At 51.8% G+C, this 26178-nt stretch overlaps 1 protein-coding gene across 1 annotated transcript in view; it reads left to right on the top strand.

Annotated features, from left to right (window-relative positions):
• RBM19 (RNA binding motif protein 19) overlaps window positions 1-26178 on the top strand; it is a 63397-nt gene that overhangs the window by 26702 nt on the left and 10517 nt on the right. The window contains exons 22-23 of the mRNA XM_082066244.1: window positions 15686-15791; window positions 21550-21670. Of these exons, the coding sequence (XP_081922370.1) occupies window positions 15686-15791; window positions 21550-21670 (227 nt within the window). The remainder of the gene's footprint in view (window positions 1-15685; window positions 15792-21549; window positions 21671-26178) is intronic.

Below are 26178 nucleotides of genomic sequence, written 5' to 3'. Positions count from 1 at the left end.
CCCATTTAGGTTGGACAGCCAGACCACCCCATGTCATCTGCTTGTCTGACGCCTTTGGTTCATGCGTAGCCTTGTTCTCCTGCACAGCCTACCCTAGGTGCATCCTTACAGCCTGGCTTAGCACAGGGGATTTACTAATCCTTGTCTTATGTCCAAATTGCAGATACGTAGAAGTGGGACACAGGGAAATGCAGGGTGCAGGTGCTTTTCTGGGCAGCAACTTGGAGCCTCATGAGCTGAGCGCTGCAGATGAGAATATGTGGATCCGCTGGGTTATTTATTTCTCTTACTATCTCAAAAACCATAAATTAAATTTTTTTTGGTCGTTCTTCGGGCCTCTTCCTTAGGTGCTGGAAACCCAAACCCAGCAACGTTTGGCTGATATTCAGAGACCAGAAATGTAACTGGCCACTGTCCAAAACGAGCCAGAGGGTGGGAGAGAGCGAAATAGATTTGCAGCACTGTTTTTTGGTTTGAATCATAAAGGTGTTTAACATAGATAAGGAAATGTTTAACTCTGTTATCTTGACAGAGATTCTTTAAAAGGTGGATCTTCCCAAAAGCAGAAGGAAGATTTTTTTTCAGCACATCTCTTTCCCTTTCTTGAACATTCATTGCAAACTTGGTTTTTCATATTTTTTTTCCCCTTTTCTGCGCTCCACATCCTCCATACCCACAGGTCCCTTTTCTGCTTGCCTGAAACCTCTGCCGAGGCATTTTCGGCTGCCTGCTTTGGCGCAGTCCAGTTGTCCGATGCAAATGAAAAGAGTTTCTGGGCCGATTCCTCCCGACTCCCGCCGAAGCATCTCTTGCCAGGCCACCAAGCCGAACCTCCCGCTGGAACTTAATTAGCTTTACGCACAGATTCCATCGCTCATCAGTGCAGAGGGGCTCGGGGAGGTGGAGAGAGATGGGGAAGGGGCTGCTTTCGAAATGTCTTATTCAAATATAACTCTGGGGTTTTGCTTTGGGTTTTTTTGCCATTTTTCTGTGCCGAGTGAAGCTGGCCTGTGTGCGTATGTGTACGCATGGGCTTTTTATCCTTGATAGGAAGCAAGAAACAAAACCTGTAGGAGCTGCTGTATCCTGTAAATAACCCACTTAGTGCTATTAGTATTATAAGATCTCCTTTTGTCTGAATTGTTAAGAATATGTGTGCATCTATAAATAAGGAAAAACGTGGTGGAGGGGTTTGCATGATGTTGTAGCCCATTCTTGTTCATTTTCAATATTGTCCCTTGGCCACTGAGGCTGCTCTGGGGGCAGCCAAGGGGTTGCAGAATCTGTGATGTTGAAATCACACTGGCCTCAGTTTTGAGCTTGTGTCTTAGCCTTTAAGTCAAGAAGCAATCAAGACGATTATTTTCTTGATCTTAAAATTCTTTTCTCCGGCGTGTTTCTTAACTAGATTTCTTGCTTGCTGATGTTGACCCATCCACCTTCCTGCCTTTCGCTGGCATACGTGTGGGTATTTTTCAGTCTCACTTCATGAGAAGGGTCCTGAACAAGCCTCTAATGAATCACAGTTTTCTCCTCAGGATGACACTCTGTCCTTTATTTGCATCTCTGTTTGCATTATTATTTTTTTTAAACCTCAAGCCTGCTACGGCATTTCTGTCTCTTGCAATCCTGTGGATTTTAAGCCTTGGGTTACGGTTGCAATTAAAGACCTTTCCTTGCGCAGCCTTTTACCTCCCCCGGGGCCAACCCCCTGCCAAAGGCATTTGAACCATCTTGGCTTCTGCAGCTGGTGGCACCATGAGCGTTTCTGTCTGTGCTCCTGCCCCTGCGTTGCTTTTCCCGAAGAAACCGAGCTAAGGCGGATCGGGCTGACCATCTGTCTTCTCAGCCTCCCTTTCCTCCTCCCCCAGCAGCATCCTGACCACTTCCATGCATCTGGCAGAGGAGACGAGACCTTAAATTTGAGAGCTTGGTGTGCATAAGTGTAGGAGGGAGCTCCTGAGTCTTCTCTTCCCAGGGAGGTGATGTTATGGGATTGATCCTTATTAGATATCCAGGAGTTCATGTAAGAAGCCCTTGAAGATGGGACCTTTTTTCCGATAGATACCAGGGAAAGCCAATCTCCTTTGTTCTGTTTCTCACGGTTTGGTAGTGGAGGGGCTGCCCATCGATGCTCTGGGCACGTTGGGCTGTCTCTGTCATGGGTGGCCTCTGGGACTTGCCCAGGGAGGCTGGAAGGACACATGCTCAGTCCTCTTCCAGCCCCCCAAGGTTTTTTTGACATGTCCTTATGGAGCCTCACTTGGAACGGCAGCAATGATGACTTTTCCAAGCCCCCTGATTCAATTGCCAGCGGGCTGCATCACCCCTTTTTGCTTCTTTTTAACCCACTTCTTACTTTTCCCACCCTCTGATCCTGCTGCCATTCCGGCAGCCGAAGGGTTAAAAGAGTTCAGGGGGCAAAGGGGGTGGAGATGAGGTATTTCAGATGCTCATTACTCACTGCCAACTTCCCCCCAAATCATATTAATTTCACGCTGTCACGCAGGACTGCGCTGTCTCTCTCCTCAGCATCCAGGAGGGTGATGGGGATGGGGGAAGCGATTTGGGAAGCTCGTTGGTAACCTCTGCGGTACCGACCCAGCGGGACTGGGCTGGGGCCGCTCACCTTGCAGGGGAATGCAGGGAACGGGGGTGCTTTGCCATGCACTGCCTCCCGATGATCATTTTCCACCCCGCTGCTTGGGCAAAAACCCCATGAAATTAAGTCTGCTGCAGCAGGGAGGTCTCAGGGAGCGAAGGGAGGAGGGAGGGGAGCGGAGCTGCCACCCTGCCCGACCTGCGGGCAGCAGGGATGCTGCTTAAAAGTTGGTCTTTAACCAGTTGCCTCCCTTTTCTGTTTTCAATGTGAGCAAGCACAGCCTGGCTCTGCCTGCAGAGATCGCTTCCCCGGCTGCTGTTGCCTCCTCTCTCATTTCTCCACCTTTTTCAGCTCTTTGCTCACTGCGTCTGCCAGAGCTGTCACCTCTGCGGGGACTTCACTGTCACACGAGGTAGGACTGGGACTCTGACAGCTCCCGAGCCTGTCCCGCCTGGCAGCCCTTAAGGTTCTCTGGTAGCCAGTGTTCTGCCATGTCTCTGGTGATTTTTGTTATTCTTATCCCCAGAAGGTGTCTCAGCTTCTGTGCGCATGTGTTTTCCATAGAATCACAGAAAGGTTTGGGTTGCAGGGCCCTTCCCAGCTCCCCCAGTCCCCCCCTGCCATGAGCAGGGACATCTGCACCAGCTCAGGTTGCTCAGAGCCCCGTCCAGCCTGGCCTGGGATGTCTCCAGGGATGGTTCAGCCACCACCTCTCTGGCCAACCTGGGCCAGGCTCTCACCACCCTCAGGACCAACAATTTCTTCCTCATGTCTGGCCTGAATCTCCCCTCTTTGGCTCAAAAAAAGATATTGCAAGGGTGGAGAGCAATGAGCTTTCTGCAGAAATGTCATTGAATCCCACAATGGCTCAGATAACGCTTGTACCACGCCATCGCATCCTGGCTTCTGAGAGTTTTCCAAGTGACCTGTGAACCTAAAGCCTCTGAGCTTTAGCAGGTGTTGTGGTTGTTGCAGGTTGGGAAAGGGTGACCAAAGGACAGGAGCAGCCATCATAGCTCAGGTAACAGCCACACCTCTGATCTTGGGGACAGGGTGGGCGAATCAGACCGTAATTGGAGTAGATACAGTATGTCTGGAAGTGTTTCTCTGCTCGCGTTGCTTTTACTGTACAATGAGAAAATCTAACGTTTTGCTGTTGGTTGTGTCTCTGGAGGGGCTGGTGCTGCTCAAGGTGGTGGCTCCAGCCGGACTCGCCAGCGAGCTGCTGTGTGCCCGATTTAATGCTTTTTCTTATCCCGATCCCCAGCAGATTTCAGCCGTGGTCGGGCTGGGCTCCTGGGAGACTCGCCTGCACTCAGGAGATCTCACCGTCCTTCTTGTATTCGAGTCGCCACAACAAAGGCGCTTCGTTCGAGCTCCCACATTCTCAAGGCATTTGCATGCATTTGATCTTCCCTACGTGTTTCTCTGTTCTCCTGATGAAAATAATTAATCTGGTTGTTTTTCTAAGTCATCTTGCAGCTTTACAGGGACAAGACTTAAATAAGGATTCTCTTTAAAGCAGAGCTGCGTTAAAATAGCTGTCTGCCTATAAATATCTCATTGCTTCTATATTTATTCTCCTCCAACTCAGTGAAGGAGGTTCTATAGCTGAATCTGAGATATATATATATATATTTACTTGATGCAAGGCTGCTTTCTCCAAAGGATGCCCTGGGTACAGCTTTGGGGGCACATGGGTCATGGCTAAATCTCCTTTCTGTGTTTACCGCTTTGCTAGTTGTACAAATTTCCCCTTGTCTTTGAAACAAGCTGACTCATAAGAACCCTAGAGGAGCTGAGATTTGCACCGGGCCCTCCTGTGAGCGCTATTTTTAGTATAACTTATTTTTGACCAGAGCTGCACTCTGATCAGGATTTTCGGAAGAGCCCGGGAGAGATAAATCCCCAAATCTCAGCGCTGTTGGAGCTGCGGGTTCCTTTGAAATCCTGACCCGCTGGTGATAACTGCGGTGACTTGGTGGCTCCTAAGCCCTGGTCCTGCAAGGAGAATTGGGGCTTATGAGCAGAAGCTCTGCCAAAGGCTTTGCGAGCGTTAGAGGCTCTTGGTGACGTCTGTGCGTGGATTGAGATTTCACGGGGTTTGGGATAGAAGGGTCACGATTGTGGTAATTTGTACATCTCGGTGAGAGCCGCTGTGGGAGGGGCTGCCAGCAGCTGTAGTGTGATCTTGGAGACGGGTGTGAGGGAGGCTGAGGAAGGCCCAAGAAAAGTCCTCTTGAGGGTGGTGAGAGCCTGGCCCAGGTTGGCCAGAGAGGTGCTGGATGAACCATCCCTGGAGACATCCCAGGCCAGGCTGGACGGGGCTCTGAGCAACCTGAGCTGGTGCAGATGTCCCTGCTCATGGCAGGGGGGGCACTGGGGGAGCTGGGAAAGTCCCTTCAACCCAAACCATTCTATGGTTCTGTGATTCGGTTGGCCTGATAGAGCCGGTGCTTTCTCCACTGTGCTTGAATGTCTTCTGTCTCTCCCAGGAAAAAAATAATAATAATAATAATTACAGTAACATCAAGGGAGACGAGCCCTGTGGTCACTGGGACTGAGAGCAGAGCTCACCACGCTCTGAGATGGCAAAAAGGAGAGAAGACGCAGCAAAACCTAAATATTACAGTGGGATTTTTGACCTCGCTGCTGGTTTTGAATGAGCTATTCAGTCACACGTCCAACAGCAGTTATCTTTAAATCCTCTGTTGCACCAGCTCACACTCTTTGGGACCAGCAGTCGAATTTGAACCCCCAAGTCCAACAGCGCAGTTTAAACCTGGACCTTCCTAAGGCTTCTGGTGTTCCCCAGCTCTGCACCTTCCTTATGCTTTGGGAATGGGCTTGGAAATTTGGAGCGCTGATGTAAAGTTTCAGAAGGAAATCTGGTCGTGCTTTAACTAAATAATGAATTATCAGAATCTAAAGTATGAAAGGCGGATAATATGCAGGTATCTTCTCCTGGAGGTGTCACCGTGCTTTTCTTTGATCTCTCCGTCTCCAAAATAGATGTATAATAATAGGTAGATAATAAAAAACCTCCCCGCCCTATGTTAGACCCCATGGTATACACTCCTCCATCAAAGAGGACCAAGACACAAAGGCAGGACAGACATGACTCCATTTACGCAACACCAAGGTAGGAAGTGACCTGCAGAAGAGCCAAGGTCTCTGATGGGAGCAAATCGGGACATGGTTGGGTCAGCCGAAAGGCGTGCGAAGGGGGCCGGGTGCCTTTCTGCACGTCAGCGTCTCCTGCCGCAGACGCCCGAGGGCTGACGCTCATCCCCACCTTTATTTTTTGCCACATTGCCCCGTTAAGTTCCGGCACGGGAGCCAGCTCTGTCGGGCTAAATTACTGTGACGGTTGTACCATAGCAACTGTACCTGTCTGCCTCAGCTGGGAAACTGCTGAAAAACAATCATTATTTTGGAGGAATGGGGGAGCGAGGAGCGGCAAAGGGAGGCTGAGAGACAACGCGATGCCGCTGCCACCAGCACGGCAAATGTGTGCCGACCGGGGAAGGGAAAAAGCCCCTTTTAACATGAGCCTTTAAAGCAAATCGCTTTAAAGAATTGAGTTTCTTGCATGGTGTTAAACCTCGCAAAGTAGGATTAAATGCGGCAAAATTACGAAACCAAACCTGGTTGCAGCACCTGTTTAAAAATGACTTAAGTGGAGGGATATTAAAATTTTAAGACCTGCCGCTGCGCTGGTGATGGAGGATTTAAAAAATAATAATTGCTGTTGTGTTTTTTGCTTTTCTTTTTGCTCGATTTTCAGAATTGGTTTCTTTCTGTTTAGCATGCAGCCTAATTGCGTAATTACACGATAGACTGGAGTAGAATTTAGTGCATGTAATACCAGTTATAAAGAGGAGCCCTAATTATGTATATCTTCCCAGGTAAATAATACATCAGGGGCATGGAGTGGCCTAATTACTGTTCTGAAAACCTGCCTAATGACTCATTTCCTTGGAATTTCAGAAAGCTTTTGATAAGGTCCCTCATAAGCAACTGTTAAGGAAAATAAATTGAGAAGGGGTAAAATGTTTTGCTACATTTTTAAAAAAGCCGTTTAAGTGATGGGAAACAGTCACTGCCTTGGGGTCGTGCATCGTGAGGAGGGGGACGGTCCCGGGGCTGCATGTTCATTTGGGGCCAAAGTATTTGTATTTTCTGGTCTTGCTTCACCAGCTTCAAGGGCAACTGCTGCTGAGCCCTCCACCAGAAATGGGACTAAATATTAGCAGGAATCTTGTGGGTAAATTCACAGCTCCTTGGAAGAAGCTCATCTGTGTCCGTAGAGTCTCTGGCAGTATGTGTGATACTGAGCATCTGAATATCTTCTGAGATAAGTCCCCACACAGAAGACATGGGGAGCAAGACCAACCCCAAAGCCCAACCACTGTCCCCAGGAACAAGTGACAGGATGAGAGGAAACAGCCTCAAGTTGCACCAGGGGAGGCTGAGGTTGGATCTGGAGAATAAATTGGGCATTGGAACAGGCTGCCCAGGGAAGTGGTAGAGTCACCATCCTTGGAGGGGTTGGACATACATGGAGATGAGGTTCTCAGGGACATGGGACAGTGCCAGGGTTGGGTTAACAGTTGGACTTGATGATCTTAAAGGTCTTTTCCCACCAAAATGGTTCTATGGTAAATGAGTCAACTGGTGGTCCCTGGTGAGAGGCGAGCACTGAGCTGGTAAGGAGGGGTAGGAGATGTGCAGATCACAGGAGTGAGGGAGGGAGGAGGCTGCTGACAAATATATTTGTGTCAAAGCATCGCTTTATTCTGCCACGATAAAACACATTTTATTTGCAAGACCCTCCACCGCACTTATCACGATGGTGCCCATTGCCTCTGGAGCTTGGGCTCTCTGTGACCCGCTGCCTCTCAACATCTCCTGCTTCAGGCAGGTGGGCTTAGCTCCCCAGTATCGCCCCCTCCCTTTGCACCCCCCCAGCTTTGCTTTTGGGTCTTTTCTGGGAGAAAACATGGATGTGTGTTTCCAACTGGAGGAGCCAAAGAGATGAAGGAGGGGTGGCAGGAGGCAATTGGCACCGAAGGGTCCTTTGCTGAGCAGCCACGGTGCAGATAAAGCATGAGGATCTTTGTGTCTGGCCGGCGACAAGCTAATTGGCTTCTCTTCCTCGTAAACTTTGCAAAGGATGCTCTTTAAGTCCTCAGCAAGACAAACAGTTGCTGTGGCAGGTGTGCTGAAAGCACCGTCTGGATGTAATTAGATGTGTTTGCGAGAGAGCATCCCGGAGACGTGGAATGGTGCCGATCGTGCTGGGCTCATCCTGCTCCCCCATCCCCTGCTTTTGGAAAGAGCTGATCGATTCCAGCTAAATTTGGGGGGACACGAGGTGAGAATCTGGCTGATGTTGATTTTCTTACAAGTCTAGTGGAAGTAAAGCCTGAGAAAAGGAGGAAGGTGTTATTTGTGCTGCAGTGGCAGGAAAGTGAAGAATTCCTCTCCAGGACACATCAGAGTGTCTGTGTGGGACAGGGAGGGGACGGCCACCCAGGCTGGACACCACATGTCCCATCTCCATGGTCCACAGAGCCAAGTGCCTCTCGTGCACCTTTCTCTGGTCCGGATCTCACATCACCTCCCCAGCTGATTTCTCTGTGTCCTGTGAGGCCTTTTGCGGGACTTCCCAGCTTTTCTGCTGCCTTTGCTGTGGTGCTTTTGCTTTCTCTGTCATATCAAAGACACTCAGGTTTGTGTTGTACTGCTGTTTGTTTTTTTTTAAATCCCCAGTCCCTTTGCCGCCTTCACGGATTGACTGAAGTGTTATACATACATGTGAGGTTGGTAGACAACAACTGTGGCTTTGCAGGTGGTGAGCTGGGAAAATGGGAGAGGTGTGTGGCATCACAAGGTGTGTGGGGGAGTGGAGGCTGGAAAGGAGCCCCTGGGGTTCCCACGTCGCTCCCTGACATCTCTCCCAGCCACTGAGCACTTCAGTAGGAGCTCAAGGGCTGCAGCATCTCTGGGTGCTCACTCTTGCCTCATCAGGACCTGATGGTCACAACCCATCCCAGAGAGCCTCCTGGTTTGGAAATGCTGTTCCTAATTTTTGTGAGCCCTTTCTGTAGGACTGTGTTACATGGCCCTGGCATTACAGAAGCTTTGGTTCAAATGCTTCTGTATGCTGGGGAAACTTGGGGTTTCTTTGAGACTTGGGAGTCTCTCTCTTTCTCTTCACTTTGTTGTTTCATTGCCTTGTCAAGAAGTTTGTTAAATCTTCCAGGGAATGAGATACACATGATTTAGGGGTGACTACAAAGCTTTATACTGCCTGGCATGGAATCACAGCTGCTTCGGGGGAGGATATGACCCTGTCCTGCTGTCACCCAGCAGTGCAGGAGAGGGACGAGTGGGAATTGCCCGTATCCAGCTGAAAACTCCAGTTTGAACACCTCTGATCCCATGTGAGCTGAGGACACTGGCTTGAACAGCTTTGAAATCTTGTCCTGGTGAGGCTTCCCGCAAGTCCAGCCGTAAGCAGACTTCATTTATGTGGCGAGGAACAGGTACCGCGTCGCATCCACGAGTGCAGCATGACCTGTAGCTCCTGCATGGAAACGCTCGATGCCAAAAAGAGCAAACGGTGGTGAAATGCCATGGCTGAGCTCCAGCACAAGCCAGCGATGCTCGGTGTCCCTTGGCGCAGGTCCCGGGAGGGGAACTCGGCTGTGGACCTGCTGCAGGAGGTTCTGCAGCACGGCCAGGTTATGTCCCTGAGAAAACTGGCCTCAGGAAGGGATCCATCGCAGGGAAGTGGGTGATCTCGGAGAAGACAGCAGCGCTTCTCCCGGCAGCACAAGGCTGGCACTGTAGAACAGGAATTGAATAAAGCAAAGCCTGGTTTTGCTGCGGCAGCAGGTCAAGAGGCCTCCAAACAAAGATGATGCTCCTGGGCAAAGAGGAGAGGAAGCTGGAAAAATTGATGATCTGTGTAGGAAAGAACAAGATGCAGACGTGGCTGTCCTCCTCCTGGCTCTCCATCGGGGTTTTGCAGGTGATGTGATTATTCCGTAGGACCGGTGCAGGTGGGGAGCTGCTGCAGGAATGAAAGGTCAGCTTTGCCGTGGGGCCAGGGCAGGCAAGGACCCGCTTTTCAGCATCGCTTCACCCCTGCAGCCGCAGGCTGGGGGTCTGTGGGGACACCCGGGCTGCTCCAAAGTCCCTGTACCTGTCACCTCTGTCCCCACAGCTCTGCCGGTGACAGGGACAGCGACTCTTTGCGCTGGTTCAGGTGTCCGGAGGCTTCGCTTCTGCCTTGCCCTCCTGCGCATTCATCTGCTAATTTTCAGAGGTTACCGAGGAGACTTTATTGATGATGATGATGGTAATAGGGGAGATAGGTGGCAGATTAATTCCTGAACTCTCTAACGGGATTTAAGCTAACAAGAGAGGAGGGTTTTTTTTTTCCTCCCTCTCTGCTTTCCCTTCCTCCTTTCAGATATTTCCTGTGCTGGGGATAACAACACCAAGGAGTGTTAAATTGGCTCTGAATGTCCACCCCTGGCTGTCCACATTCTTGTAACGATTTCATTAGCTTGAATTATCCACGTTATTTTCTTGTAATGGGATTAGCCGTACTGGAGTCAGCTGAAGTCCTGGAGCGGGAGGCGGGAGGGACCTTCCGCTGCGTATTTCATTAACTCTCTCATGCAGGGGGTGGAACTGGCCACGGCTCAGCCCAGGGGCAAAACCATTTGCCAGGGTCCCGCGTTCCTAAAGGAGGAAGAAAGAAAAAGGACCATTATTATTTTTTTTCCACTCCCCCCTCCCCTATAATCAGCAAATCGGTGCAGAAGCAGAGACTGGCAGGGAGGCAATTTGTTGGGGGAGAGAAGGTCCTGTTTGGGGGTGAGGAGGGAAAAATATAGTAAAATTAAGGCAACCATCACAAAGCGATGGAGTGAATTCTGCTGGGCTGCCGTGTGGCTGCAGCCTGCTGCCGGGGAAGAGGTTCAGAGGAAGGACTTTTGTGTCTTTTAGACTCAATGTCTCCTGCCCGGAGCCATTTCTGATGAGCGGTTCCGCTGCCTGGTTCATCCTGAGCCTCGTCCTAGGGCTGCCAGCAGTCACAGGGCGGGATTTAGGCAGCATCAGGGCTTGGGGATGAGAAGGCAGCGAGAGGAGGGGAGAGAGAAGGTGGTGGCAGTAGGTGGCAACTCACAAGAAAGTGGGCAACCTTGCTAGAGGGTTTCATGACCAGCTTTCCAATGTGGTTATTGCGAGTTTTTCTTGAAGGGATGTAAACTAGAGAGAGGGGTTTCAGGCTACCCCATGCAATTGGACATCTGTACGTGTCTGGAGAAGCCTAAGAGTGATATTTTAGATTGTTTTGCAAGGTCTGGGCTTCAGGCAATGGGCAGCAGTTGGTCTTTCCAACCACATGCATGGATTCATGGTGTTGGTTGTGCTTTCCTCTATAGAGCTTGACAGTCAAAGAGTCCTTGATCAGCTTGTAGCTGAGAGCGCACCAAGATCAAGCGTGATAAATACACCTTTGTGTTTGGGACTTGGAAATAATGATTCGGGCTGAAGAGGTCTGTCCCAAGGAGCTTGCAGTTCAAGTGCTCCTGTTTGAGACAGGGAACAGGATGGGATGGAGGGGACATTTCCCAGCTGGAATGATGTTCAGCCTCATCTGTAGGTACCTGTCCCGTAAATGGGTGTTTGCGAACAGCCGTTGTGAGAGCCTGGGATGGCAGTGGGGCCAGACTGAGGCATCAGGAGCTGAGGGAGGTTGGGGAGAGACTTGGAAGCAGAGGGAAGAAATTCAACCAAAACCCAATGGGAAAAGAGGAGCTTTTGGGAAAAGAGGTGGTGGAGTCAGCAAGAGAAGCTGGTGCTGGCGATACCGTGGTGGGTTTGGGACTGTGCCTGCGGCAGGAGAGCGGTGATGGAGAGGAGGGAGCTGCAGGCTGAGAACTTTAATAGCAATAAAATGTGCTGTAATGAGCAGGCAGAGGATTTGCCTCCCAGCTGGCCTGTGCCAGGACAGAATTACAATCCCAAGGAGTGATGCTCCTCTGACCTGCAGCCAGCTTGTGTTGTACAGCGTGGAGGAGAAGTCTGCTGCTCTTCCCTCTCTGTGCAGGCAGGGGAAGAGCTGCCAAAGCATCGGGAGAGCAGCCGGTCCCCAGCCATGCCGTGTAGAAATGCTGCATCCCTCCTGGGTGGGAAGGAGGACACGTCCCTTCTGGCATCTCTGGGAACATGGTTGTGTTTCTGCTGAGCTTGGGACTGGTGACTTGTCAAGGGAAGGTTGTGGCTGGCTTTATTCTACAGCCGTGTGGATCGTTACTGAGCCAGCACCACTACGGGCTGTGATTGGTTTCCCCTCTGCCTCTGTAAATCAGGATCAGCACAAAACAAAAGGCTCTCATTTAGGAAATATCTCAGTTGCAACATTTATTTGGGGCTGTCGGCCCTTCCAGCCAGCGGTGTGAAAACGTGCCAAGCCTGGGAGAGCGAGCGCAGGCGTGAGGATGGGTTTTGCCAGCCTGGCTGGCGAGCTGCCCACAGGAGAGAGCCCGGCAGAGCCACGTCCTCCAGAGCCACCCACGCTCCTGCCCGGGCTCTGCCCTCCCCTCGGGCCCTGACCCCGCGGGATCTCGCAGGACTGCCGTGGGGACACCGTTCTTCTCAAATAGGCGGGGAAGGAAACAGGGAGGTGACGGAGCAGCCACGTGCACGGCAGGTCCCTGGGGAGCTTTGTAAACCTCCGTGACAAAGTTCTTGCTCTTCGCTTTTGTCCTCAGCCCCAAAACTGCCTATATGAATTGTGAGGATTCACCAGGAGGGAGGTTACAGTCTTCAGCAGAGTTAAGTTGGACTGAATGCGAACAAGTCTACGCCTTGAGAAAGAAAGGGCTTTGCTCCCACAACTGCCAAGTCATTCAGCACTTGTGCTGTGGCTGAGCCCTGGTGCAGGGGCTTGGAGCAGCTGGAGAAGACGTGGATGCCGGTGTGTACAAATGCAGAAACCGCTCGGGTGTGACACGCTAACTCTGGGGACGTCCCTGTAAACTCTTGTGTGAGGAGCCTGGCACGGTGCTGTGCTCCATGGCGGCTGCAGGGTTTGGTGCCATCACTTTCTGATCTCCATCCAGTTTGCCAAAGAGGGATGTCAGCTCCAAGAGGAATCCCCACTGCTGGGACACATTTGCATCCATTGGAACTTTGCAGAAGGAAGGAGGCGGCAGCAACACTGGGTCTGACTTGCTGTGACCCCCGCACCTCCACAGCCACCCCCACCCCTGGGGAAACACGAGTTTTAAAGCAGCTGGGTGGGATTTTACGGGCAAGCTGCAGCTTAGCAGCCTGTGTAAAAGCTGCTTTCTTCCCTCCCATGGCATCTTGCTCAGATTTTGCCCAAGTGATGAGCTGCCTCCCTTTCCCTTCCACTATCCCCGCTCCCGTGGCTTTGCCCATGGTGCGATCCTTGCGCGGCCGTCTCGGAGCTGGATTCCCTGAGTACCGGGAGCCTGGCACTGTGGGGGGTAATTGGGTTCCCTCTGCCTTTCTCCCTCCCTAAATCCGGAGGAAATAATTGGAAAAAAGAGGTGTGAGTCTCTGCCTGGCGCTGGAGAGGAGAACATTAAAGGCCTGAGCTCTCCACTTCATTCGCAGCTCCCAGGATGGTAATTGCTGTGTTGTGGTTTCTAATTAGCACCGCAGTGGGGGGGAGGCTGTTTTACTCGGCAGCCCCGGTGGGGTCAGCCCTGTCTCTGCTGTGCCCCTCGGCTTTCCTCGCCCCCCTGCTGGGAGCTGTGCTGAGGCTTCTTCCTCTGTTGGACCCATCTCTGCGAGCTGCGGGTGGACAGGAGGAAATGGCCTCAAGTTGCGCCAGGGGAAGTTCAGATTGGATATTAGGAAAAAATTCTCCATGGAAAGGGTTGTTGGGCATTGGAACAGGCTGCTCATTGCAGTGGTGGAGTCTCCATCCCTGGAGAGGTTTAAAAGGTGCATAGATGATGTTCTTAAGGACATGGGTTAGTGGTAGAGTTAGGTTATGGTTGGACTTGATTTTGAGGGTCTCTTCCAACCACAATGATTCTATAATTCTAGGGTGGGTACCACCATCATTTAGCAGATATTCTGCTTCCCCCAGCAATGCCCATGATGTTTTCCATGGTGCGATATGTTGGAGCAAGTGCTCCCCTACCCTGACACCCCCACCTGTCTTTCAGGCCAGACATGACGAAGAAATTTTTGAACACTGAGGGTGGTGAGAGCCTGGCCCAGGTTGGCCAGAGAGGTGGTGGCTGAACCATCCCTGGAGACATCCCAGGCCAGGCTGGACGGGGCTCTGAGCAACCTGAGCTGGTGCAGATGTCCCTGCCCATGGCAGGGGTTGGATGGATGAGCTGGGAAGGTCCCTTCCCACCCAAATTATTCTATGATCCCTAGCTAGATGGTCATCTCTTTGGGCCAGGTCCTTTCTCATTAGCTCTCCCTTAACCCAACTGCAGCATCTGAGATCCCAAAGAGATGCTGCAAGTGAGAGGACCCACCTGCAGAGCTCCCAGGGCCACATCACCCCCATCCCTTTGCAGAAGGACCCTCCTGCCGCTGGAAACCACACGGTTCTCCTGCAGTTCCCAGCGCCGAGCATCCCTGCTGCCGTAGCTGCTCCCTCGCCTGCGCTCCGGCGTGTTTGTTTGTTTGCGTTGCACCAGCTCGAAGGGGCAGGAGGGAGGGAAAGCGCCGAGGAGGAGACGTGCGGATTCATTTTGAGGCTTCATAATGGTACATTTACACACCACGTTGCCTAAGGAAATTGGGTAGATGAATGCCTGGTCATGCTGCCAGTGCAGCAGGTTAACTCCCAGGATTTAGCTTATATCATTTCACGAGAGCGTTTATGGCCTTTACTGTGTTTATTCCCAGGTGCTCTTTGGCACTGCTGCATCCTCAGCTCCTTTTGTGTATGCGCGCGTGTGTGTAGATTTTCAAATAAAATAGCACATCTATTCAGACCTGGTCCACATTAAATATTTATTGCCTGCAGTTTGTGCATATGTGTTTGATAAATGGGTATAAGGGGAGGGGAGAAGAAGGGGACGCAGCAGCTCAAGTGCAGAGGAAGCGTTGGCTTTGTCCTGGAATTTCTCCAGGGGTTGGCACTGGAGAGGGGTGTCTGGAGACTGTTGCCTTTGGGTCTGTTTTCAGGCTTTTGTGACAAGGTTTTTACTGGGCTGTGGCCGAGCGCGGATGCTGCCAGCCCAACCCTGCACCCTCCAGCTCAACGGGAACCCCCTTCTCTCCCCGTTCTGACTTTCCGTCTTGTTGGCACCCAGAAACTTGTCTGAAACGCTGCTGGATCTGAGGGTTGTTGTGCAGGACTTGGGTCTGCTGAATTCACCTGTTTCCCTTTCTATAGCTGAAATAAAACCAGTTTATTCTAACTTATGGGAGAGGTTGGGTGGCTGGCTGCAGAATGGGAAAAACAGGCACGCAAATGAAGTGTTAGAGCGAGGAAATCCAGCCTTAAAAATGATGTTCAGCATGCACGGAGCAGAGGGACGACACCTTTGGGAATGCAGGGCCAGGCCCTGGGGATGGAGGAGCTTTTCTGGAGAGAGGGCAGATCCCCGTGGGGTTGTGCTCTGGCTTGTGAGTTCCAGCCCTTCTTCAGAGGTGCAAATAAATCTATTTTGATGGCGATTTGGAGCAGCCCTTCCTCCTGGTAGCCTGAAGATGCTTTTTCACCACCCCGAACAGGATATGGCTGGGTCCTTAGTTTCTGCAAGTTTTCTAAAAGGGAGGAGAAGCATAGCAGTTATATTAAAGAAGTTTTTTGCTGTGTTAAGGTTTGCAACCAGAAAAGATGACCCTTGAAATCCAAGCTGAGTTTTTAGCTGGTTTTAGGTCCTTTGGACATGGGGCTTAGAGGGAAGCAGAGCAGGACGCCGCTTGCCGCAATCCCCAGTGCCGGCAAGCCCACAACGCGGGTCTGCAACTGGTTGTGCTGTGATTTGTGATAAAATGATGGTTCTTCCCTTGATCTCACAGCACCTTTGCTTTTCCCTCTCTCGTGCCCAGCACTTTTGGAGAGCTGAAGACCGTCCGGCTGCCCAAGAAAATGGCAGGAACGGGATCGCACCGCGGCTTTGGCTTTGTGGACTTCCTCACCAAGCAGGATGCCAAGGTGAGATGTGGCACAATTCTGTTTACTGATTTGTAAACTGCACAAGGCCCATGCTCATCCACTCATCGTTGTGCTTTGAGACCCCTCGTGAGCAGCCTTACCCTTTGTGTTTTTCAGATAGAGAGCATGACACAAGAACAGTGGTTGTGAGTTGGTCCAAAGGATGGGCAAGCAGAGAGAAAGGTTTTTGTCTGCTTTGCCTTGCTGGACAGCAGAGCAAAGTTCTGTCGTGGTCCAAGGAGGGGACCTGACTGTGCTGGGTTGGCCAAAAATGGTTTCTCAGAGGGGTCTGTGCTGGCGGTTTGACAGCAATATGGACAAAGTCGGCAGCAGGGAGCCGTGCCTGGGAAACGCCTTCCTCAGCACCAGGAACTGGGCTCCCGAAAGTTGAAAGCGTGTTTTGTTTTAATCAAAAAATGCAAACCCTATCATTCCAATATGTTGACATTTTTGCGATCTGTATGCACTTTATGCTGCACATTATTCCGTAGCATTTTAAGCTGTTCAAAATGTTCTACTCTATTTTTTTTAAAGCTTTCCTATGTGTTTAAGTTCCATATTTGTAGAAGAAATGAGGGGATCGTAGCCTGACTGATACCATTCTGCTCTTACGCTTTGTCGGAGGTTCAGGAGCAGCTGGACCGGGCATGGTCTCTCATGCACGGGGCAGCAGAGGGTCCTTGGCTGGGGGTTTCATCCCCACTGCTGACAATTTGCATGGGATCTGGAAGAGGAACGGTTGTGGGCACAAACCAAGGGATGTTGTTGCTGAAGGGAAGGGACCATGTAGCTCCACTGACTCTCTGAAACTCCACATTTTCAAGGCTGAGCAGAGATGAAGGAGAGAGGAGCGGGGAGCAGCACAGCCTGTGTTTATGTTTTGAGACAGGATTCATTGATCCAGGATCACAAGGGACTATTAGATCACCCGTTCCCGTCTGACCTCCCGTATTACACAGTACAGGGAGTTTCTTTCTTAGTCGTGGATTGATCCTAATTCAAACTTCCTTCCTTCATCCTCCCCTCGGGGGCCACTGGGCAGTGTGGGGTGCAGTGACCCCCAGAAATGTCCCCGCACCATGAGCTCTGCTCAAACCCCAGCTCTGGGCAGTGTCACTTTAAACTCCGCTTCATCCCAGAGTCGCTCAGGCTTTGGTTTTTGAATTAGGAGAGAAAACTTCTAAGTGTTTGATGGAAAGGTGCATACAGGCACCAGGCTGGTGCTTTACTGCTGCTCCATTTGGGGGTGAATGAAGCTTTTCTGCTCGGTTTCGGGAGCAAACAGGGCTTGGTTTCTGCCTCTCATCCCTCCTCGGCGCCTTGGGGACTGGCTGATTCCCGCTGCACAGGACAAATAGAGATCTCAGCGGTAGGAATCCCATCTGTCAGAGAGCTGGATGCGCAGGGCATCCTCCCAAAGCTCACAGAGGTGTGCGGGGTGGGCAACCCTGCAGAAGGTTGCTTGGGGTTTTTTCTTCTTTTCCAGCAAAGCAACTCTTCTTCCTTCTGTTTTTTTTAATTATTTTTTTTTCCTGCCCTCATTTCTTTGAGGGATTTAATTGTCTCACAAGTGGCACATCAAGTACCCTCCATTGCCCGTCTGGAAAAGGATGCGCTGTGTATTGATGAATAGGATCTTGAATATTGTAAACACGGACATAATTGGCTTGGAGTTTATTGCTAAGTGAAATGAGAGGGGAGGAGAGCGGGCCTGGAGACCTCTGAGCTGAATAGCTGTGACTGTCAATGACGTTTTTGCTCAGAATGCTAATCTGGAAATCGCTTATAAGTGTCTTATAAAACATGATGTTTTTGTAATAGAATAGTTAGGCTGGCTTTGTTGGGCATTTAAAGCCTGTGACCTCCCGTGTTTGTCTTTTTCTCTGAGCAATCCCGGCTGCTGTGGGAGTGTAGATGATTTTCCAAAGCCAGGACAGGGCTCCCCCTGCGAACACCCCGATGCTGTCCCTGCAGACCTGTCCCCTCGGTGTCCCCTGATGCTCTGGCACCCTCTGGAGGGGACCCAGCCCTGCTCAAAGATGCTGTCACTGGATGGGGGAGTATCTGATCATGCAGCAGGTCACCTTGTCTGCAGGGCAGGTGCCATCCAGGCAGGGCACAGGATGTTGCTGGTGGTGTCATCTTCTCCCCACCACGGTCTGCTCGTCCTGCATAGCCCCGGTCTCACACCTGGCTTTCCCATGGTGACGTCTGCGGCCGGGGTTGTCCCTTGGGTCGGGTGACGGCTCCCAGGGTGATGGATGGGCCTGGGCTGGGAGTGTCACACCCCCTTCAGATGGAATTAGCAACGCTCTCTCTGCTCCGTCGTGAGCGTTTAGCAGATCACAGAACACACACGTGTGCAGCAACGGGGAGGAACCCACGGCAAATACAGCAGTGGGAGGGACAAAGTAATAGTCACAGAGTAATATTCGCAGATATATTGAATATATTCAATATTTGCCAGCCAAACATTTGTTTTTAAATCTCCAGCGCCAGCTGACCACAGCCTGGGAGTGCATGGATCTTAGGGGTTGAGAATGGGGAACTTTGATCCACTGACAATAACAAATTAACTGCGATTAAGGAAGCGTTAGCCATTTGACGAGTTTCCTGCCGTTCCCTGTGCAGAATTGTTGTGAAATTGTTTTTATTTTTTAACTATTAACTGGAAGCCGAGTTTCTACTTTTCTCCCCGTCGATATAAAAATACATCTGGTCTCCAAATAGAAATTGCCCATTCGGGAAAGACAGTCAACCCTTTAAAAATGCACACACATGGAAGGAAAAAACCTTGTGTGCAGCTGGCATCGCCGAGAGCATCCTCAGTTGGGACCGGCTCCTGCGAGGAAGGAAAATTTATCAATCTCCTAATGTTGTTGACCCTTTGTCCCTCTAATGACTCCAGCCTGGAGGCTCTTCGGTTTGAGTATTTAATAGGGCAGGGGGGAATCTATAGGCAGTAGCACTATCCTCCAAATTGATACAGCATTTAGGGAGGGAGCCGTAGCGCTTGGGGGTGACAGACATGATGCTCGGGTCTCTTGATCTCTGCCTTTCCGCCGCCCTGGCACAGCAAGCTCCGCTCCAAAGCGGGCCCTGTCTTCTCCCAGCAGCTTCATACGAGTTTATCAGCCACCCCTTAATTTTGAAATTCCCTTTCTGAAGCCCTGAAACATTTTTAAGCTGCTGTTCCAGCCTCTCTGCTTTTCCCTGCTCTGTTGGCCTCTCCAGCTGCTGCTGGGGCTCCCGCTCTGCCCATGCTGTAGAAACATAGAAACATAGAATAGTTTGGGTTGAAGGGACTTTCAAAGCTCCCCCAGTGCCCCCCCTGCCATGAGCAGGGACATCTGCACCAGCTCAGGTTGCTCAGAGCCCCGTCCAGCCTGGCCTGGGATGTCTCCAGGGATGGGGCATCCATCAGTTTGTTCTTAGAAGATTTCCAGCAATGTGGATGTGTGGGGCTGGCATTTATCCCCTTCATCCCATTGTCTTTTACATCGTTGGTGGCTTCTCTTTTTTTTCCCCTGAAAACGTCTTAATTCCTCTCAGGGCAATGAAGAGCTAAGTTTTATTTTTCAGCTGGTTTCCAAAGGAAGTGACATTCAGGTGCTTGTCACCAGGACGGGTCCCAGTGATCTCCCCACCAGCATCCCAAGTGTCGCTTCATCCTGGGTGCAGAAGAGCTCATTTGGGGGGCACGTTGGGCTGGGAAGGGCTGATGTCCCCAGGCTGCTGGCAGATATGTCCCTCCCAGTGGGTTTCTTCCATGCAGTGCAACTTGATGGCAGCATCTGCTTTCCCTCTTGCTCCACGACCTTCCCAGTGCTCCCAGCAAATCCAGAGGATGCCTCGGCCCGGACTGGGCTGAGTGGCTGCGTGTGCCTGGCAGCACGTGGAAGCAATCCTGAAATGAGGATGACATGGCTTCTTTGAGGATGAGAACCCACCAAGTGCCACATTTTGCACCATGATCACAGACATATTTGGCAAGGTCTGCCATGCCACGGGGCACAGCGAAGTTGCTGGGGCTGGATCCCATCTTCCAACCTTCCTCTTCCTCATGCTGAGGGAAGTGAGAAACTAAAAGTATAAATGAACAAATGAAACCCTGGTGATTCGAGCTGTGGTTGTTTGCCAGGCTTTGGAAATGGCTCTTTGTGCCAACGTAAACAGCCATCGCAACTCCCTCCTGCCACCTCCCCCCGAGTGTTTATTTAAGCCAACACATTGCTCTGCTAATTGGATACCATTCCAAGGGAAAACAGGCCTTTAAAATAACAGCAGCGGCAAATCAAAACAGCTGTAGCTGCAAAAGCACCAGCCAGGCTTGCAGCCCTTCGGAGGGGAATGTGGCCCCCAAAAAGGAGGGGTCAGCCCTTGGGAGCTGGTGGGGAATCACAGTGATGCTATGGAGGACGTAGAGCTGGTGCGCCTCCTTGCTCTTTTTTTTAGAATGAATGACAGTTATATGGGTTGGCAGTTGGAAGGAGGGGAAAACACAGGTTACTGGGTGCTGTTCACTGGAAATGTTTGCGTCTTTTGGGTTTTTTTTAAGTTTTGTAAGCCAGTGGCTCAGGCGGGTCCTGGCTGCTGGGAAGCGGTTGTGGGCAGCCAAAGCCAAAGATGTGACATTCGGGGACAGCCATGATGGATCAAAATTGCCACTTGGCAAATGGCATGGCAGAGGGGTGTGGGCTTCTCCAGGACAACTTGGGTGCTGCTTTGGGGGCCTCCAGGGAGGACATGTCCCTGTGGGACAGCAGGATGTGTTTCTGTTGTCTTGTAGCTGCTGTATTTGTTCCAGGGATGCAAGATGGAGAGCTCAGAACGCTACTTAATCCCAGCCTTAGCCGGGCTTTTTAAAAGAGCACTTGGGGCTCTTTATCTCTACCCCTGTGCCCGGCCAAGTGTCTCATTGCTGTGAAGCATTTCATGGGCCCCTGTGGATGAAAATATTTGGTGGGCGTGTTTGTGTGTTGGCGTTTAGAGCTTGGTCCTGAATTTTCTTGCAAGTCTGTGGGAAATGAGGACAAAGTCAACCTTCTCTGGATCGAGTCGCTGTTTCCTGATCGCCTGTGCCGGTTGCCTTACAGATATATCCAGTCCTCTGAGCCACCGTGCAGGCCGGCATGCTTGTATTCCCCATCTGTGAGAGATTATAGCTGTACAGATGTTATTAAGCAGGATCTAATGATGAGGAAACCTCTGGATTTCTGTAACACAGCAAACCAAGGGCACTTGAGCATGGACACTGGCACGTTTGGTGCCACCATGGCCAACATCACCCAGCGGCTGGCGAGAGGAAGGCACAGCTTTCCTTGGCGAGCTTGGGCTTCTGCAAACTCCTCACAGAAAGCAACCTGTCTGCTCACATTTGAGCTGGACTTTACTGCGTGCTGCCCAAGTCTCAACAGCCTTCCCAGGTGGCAGCTTTCCCAGCTCAGGTGTGGTCCCAGGGTGGTACAGCCAACTTCGCACTGGTTGTTTGCTGAATTCCAGCCTATTCCCCAGTGAGCAGCCGCCTGCAGGAACGGCGCTGGGTATTTGCTCTGCTGCAAGGATGCAGAAGATAAATGACCGAGTCAAAGCTGCTGATGGAGATGAATCCTGCCCCGCCAGAGCAAAGTGCTCCTAAGAGGAAGCTCTCTGGGGGCCTTTTAGATTCAGGGCAGAGGGAGGGACGTCTTTGCTTTTCCTCATGTGAGCCTGTTTTATTTTTCTCCCTCATTATTTTTTCTTTCTGTTCACTCTGCAGAAAGCATTCAACGCCCTGTGCCACAGCACGCATTTGTATGGCCGCAGGCTGGTCTTGGAGTGGGCAGACACGGAGGAGACGGTGGAGGCCCTGAGACGGAAAACAGCCGACCATTTCCACGGTAATGTAGCAGCATCCTTCTGGCTGGTTGGTACAGCCGTGACTGGCACCATCACACCTGTCCCACGCTCCTGGTCCACGCCAGCCCTTTCCCCGCCGCTGCTGGGGCTGGCAGGTGGATGCTGGAGCCTGAGGATGCAAGTGCAGGGGAAGCAGGAGGCATCCACGGCTTTGTCTGGCAGCTCTGTCTGCACAGGAGGCGGTTAACTCTCCGTGTGCTGACACTGCCAAGGCTCCTCGATTTCCCCTGTTAGCTGCAATGCTTTTGCTTTATCCACCTACAGCCCAGGGTGCTCTGTATCATAGAATCACAGAAAGGTTTGGGTTGCAGGGCCCTTCCCAGCTCCCCCAGTGCCCCCCCTGCCATGACAGGGACATCTTCACCAGCTCAGGTTGCTCAGAGCCCCGTCCAGCCTGGCCTGGGATGTCTCCAGGGGTGGTTCATCCACCACCTCTCTGGCCAACCTGGGCCAGGCTCTCACCACCCTCAGGGACAACAATTTCTTCTTCATGTCAGGCCTGAATCTCCCTCCTTTAGTTTAAACCATCACCCTTTGTCCTATCACAACAGGCCCTGCTAAAAAGTCTGTCCCCATCTTTCTTATTGCCTCCTTTTTAAATATGGAAACACCACAGAAAGGTCTCACCAGAGCCTTCTCTTCTCCCTGTAGTTGGGGACAGGCTCTGTGCACACAGCAGACAGATTAAAAACGACAAATAATTCGGCCATCGGTTGAGATGCGGCAAGGGCTGTTTGGATCAGGTTCCTGAGAATGACAGCTCTGTAGATAACAGCACTGCAGGCCGCTATTGACAGCCATTGACAGGCACAAATGCATTGCTTGGCAAATATTTATGTAGGAAGGGCTCCCCTGGGCTGGAGGGCTAAGCTGGAGATCGATGCTCTTCCTCCCGCGTCCTCTCCCAGCCTCCCCTCTCCATTGCACACATGCCCATCGCTTAGGGGGTTGGCATCAGCAGTTCTGGGGCTGCACATCGCAACGCCTGGCGATGGAAAAGCAGCAAACCTCGCTTATTTAGTGAGCCTGACTCCAACAGATCCCAGCCTTGTGTTTGGGATGGTGTGCGCAGTGCTGGTTATTGCAGGCTGGGGGAGGCTGTGGTTTGGTGGTGGAAGGGCTGAGGGTGGGTAGGACCGGAGAGGTGTGGAGCAAAGTGGGATGTGCTGGGGTCCACAGGCTCATCTCTGATGTGGTGCCACCAGGGAAACCCAATGGAGCAGAGGGGTGTAACGTGTGATAGCCTGGGCTAGAGCTGCACTGCTGGGGATGGACGTGCCCACCCAGAACCCAGCACTGGCATGGGGACACATCATGCTCGATCACAGGAATGTGAATCTCCATTTGGATGGAGAAGGCAACGGGTGGGATGCTTCGTGTATCCCATTTTATATTCAGGATCTTCTTTCTCCCTTTCTACCCTGCTCAGTCTAGGGGAAAAAAATAGTCTTGGCTTTACGAGAGCTGCTGCAGACTTGCAGCTCTGTCACTTGCTTCCCCCAGGCTCAGGTTGCTTCCCAATTTCTGTCTGCGCTTTCTCCAGATCCCTTGTCCAGTGTCTTCCTCAGCAAGGTGGGGACTCTGGGAGGGCAGGAGAAAAGCATTCTCATATCCCAGGAGGGAGCCTTGGAGCCGCAGTGGCTCCGGGGGCTTGGCTGAAAACCAGGTGGGTGTAGCAGAGGCTGCAGAGAAATTTGCCATAGGACCTGGGGGGTTGTTGTCACCGTGGGACAACAGGGTGACCTGAACTCGCCGGGTTTGACAGGTGACAAGTTTGACTTGAGCAATGAGCTCCTCCTACTCTGTCTCGCTGCCATCACAGCAGATTTTTGCATCTCCAGCTTTGAAGGAACCACCTTGATCTTTCGGACTGGTGTCTGGAGTAGCAGCGGCCAAATCCCCTCACCCAGCAACTCCAGTGTCAGCCGTCAGTTTTGTCCTAGCAAGGAAATACTTTGTACAGTCTGGACCTGGGCTGCGAGAGACACATCCTACCCCTGACTGCTCTCTGCTACAATTATTTCTAGACATCATTTATAGAGATTTGGCTTCCAGCTCCCAGGTCTCACTCTGCTGTTATTTGTTAGGTTAAGGAGAGGTCTGGTCTCCTAAATCTTTTCTCCGTTGCAGGCGTTTGTCACGGCAATCAAGCCACTTCTGAGCCATCTTTTCAATAGGTCTAATAGATGCAATAAAATGGAATAGGCTTCCTTCCCATTTCGCGTAGTTTTCAGGTCATTCTTTATGGCTTGTTCTGAGCCTTTGTAATGTTCCAGGAGAAAGTGAGGACCCCAGAAGTGGTTTCAGAAATGCTGTTGGGAGTGAAGCCACAGCCCAGCCCCAATGGCTGGGACTGCATCCCACACATGCTCTTCTGCCTCGAGAACAGTCTGTAAGAGCTTCGAGTCTTTTGGCTGATCCCTGAGTGTACCTTCTCTCCAAAAAAACCCCACCATTTTCTTTGAATTTTAATTGCAGCCCACCATGTGGTGTTGATCTATGGGACTCAATGCTGGGACAGCCCACAGCTTGGCCAGCCTTAGGGGAAGGTTTGGTGGTGCTGTGAATAAAGAGAATTATCTGCTGTACTGTGGTAAGGAGAAGCCATGGAAAGGTTGGTGAACAGTTGGTCTGGGGGCTCTAATCCAGCCCGTGGTGTGGAACAAGGTCATGGCAAATGCTGCATCAGGGCAGCAAGGGCTGAACAAGCCCTGCCACAACAGAATCTCGGCCATCATTTGGGTGTCTCCCCTTTGGAAAACAGGGACTGGTGGATGCCCAAAACCAGCTGGGAGAATACTCTGGTTCCACCAGAAGAGAGACGAAGGGATCCCAATGCCCTGCAGCTGAATTTACAGCCCTGTGGGGAGGGATGGATCTGGATCCCTGCGCAGGAGGGAGCGATTTGCAGTCGCATCCCGAGCCCTGGGGCAGACCCACGCATCTCCTGCATCCCCATCGCATCCCTGCCGCCCTCAAAAGATCTGGCGACAGCTCCATCCCCTTTTCTCCCCTCGCTTACCCAGCATGGGGCAGCGGTTGCTGATGCGGCTCCATCCCAGCAAGCCTGGCCGGGGCCAGATTTGCAAGCGAGGCGGCGATCCCCTCAGCGTGGGCGCGCTCCCCCTCTCCCGGGAGCTCGCAGTCCGTGCAGGGAAGGTACTTGCTCCCAATTCAGCTAAATTACTATTGACTTGTGTTCTCTGCGCTTCACAAACATTGCATTCGGCCGTTGCCAGCGGGGCCGGCGGTATCCTGCCAGGGCTAACTTGGGAAACCAGCTGTGCTGGGCCGTTTTTTCCTGCTCTTTCCCATCGATCAAAGAATTAAATTGACAGATGGGGAATTTTGCGCGAGACGCGGGAAGGGGAAGGAATGACTTGTGGGTTTTTTTGTTGTGTTTTTTTTTTATAAGAAGGGTGGGATGGAAAGAGGGGATGCAGAGCTGCAGGGCGGGTGAATTTAGAGGTGTGCGGATAGAATGTCTGCCTTGTATTTTGGTTGTGAGAGCATTTCCAGCAAAACCCTATCACCTTTCCCATGTTCCTCCGTTGACCCCCCAGCTGCTTTTTTACCTTTCGGCTGCAGGACAGACCCTCCACACTCCCCGTCACCTCCCTGCCTTTTGAGCTCCGTTTTTTCTCTTTTCTTCTAATTTTTTTTGCTGTAACTAATGCAAACACATGCCGTAGCCGGCAAGTAAAACCCGGCAGGATTAGCATGGCATCCGCAACCCTGCCACGTTCTAATCCCGTGGTAATCCCCCTCTTGGCCCACCCCCGCCGGCTTTGGCTATTGTTTAAAGGAAGCAAATGGGATCGTTAGCGGGCAAACCTTAACCAGCTTGGAGCAGCAGAACGGAAGGCAAACCAATTCGCTTCCCCACCCTCCTGGGGTTGTGGGTTTTTTTCTCTTGTTAGGTGGATGGGGGGATGTTCCTGGTGCTCCCCAGCAGCACTGTGGTTGAGATGGTGAATCTGGAGCTGTTTGCCCCACCAGCCCCCTGCCCACACCACGGGAGGGTGCACCCTACTGCTTAGGGGTGCTCCCCAAGCTCCCAGTGCCCCACATCCAGCATCCCGCATCCTGCACCCCACATCCTGCATCCAACATCCTGCATCCCGCATCCCTTCCACCCTGCAAGCCCCTTCGTCACCTCCATGCAGCCTTTCTGCAAAGGACACATTGTGGTCATGGCAGAGGGGTGGCAGGTGGGGGACACACTCTTACCTGCTGTGGATTTGGGAGCTGAGACCATGTTTGATGCGGGTTCTAAGCCCTGAGAATGAGGCTTAGGGGGGAGTGGAAGCCGGGAGGGCAGAATTGCCAAGCTGGCACCTTCCTCCGGGGTGGGTTGTCCCTTGTCCCTTTGGGTGACTGAACTGGTAAGAGCCACTGGAGGGTCCCTGGGTGGTACCTTGGGACCCCCCTCAGCTCCCCTGAGCTTGGCAGGGTGGGGGGCACCAGCACCCCCATCCCCTGCCCGTCC

Source organism: Streptopelia decaocto (assembly GCF_964273445.1).
Source record: "Streptopelia decaocto genome assembly, chromosome: 15".
Classification (NCBI taxonomy): domain Eukaryota; kingdom Metazoa; phylum Chordata; class Aves; order Columbiformes; family Columbidae; genus Streptopelia; species Streptopelia decaocto.
This window is presented reverse-complemented; position numbering and strand designations above follow the sequence as displayed.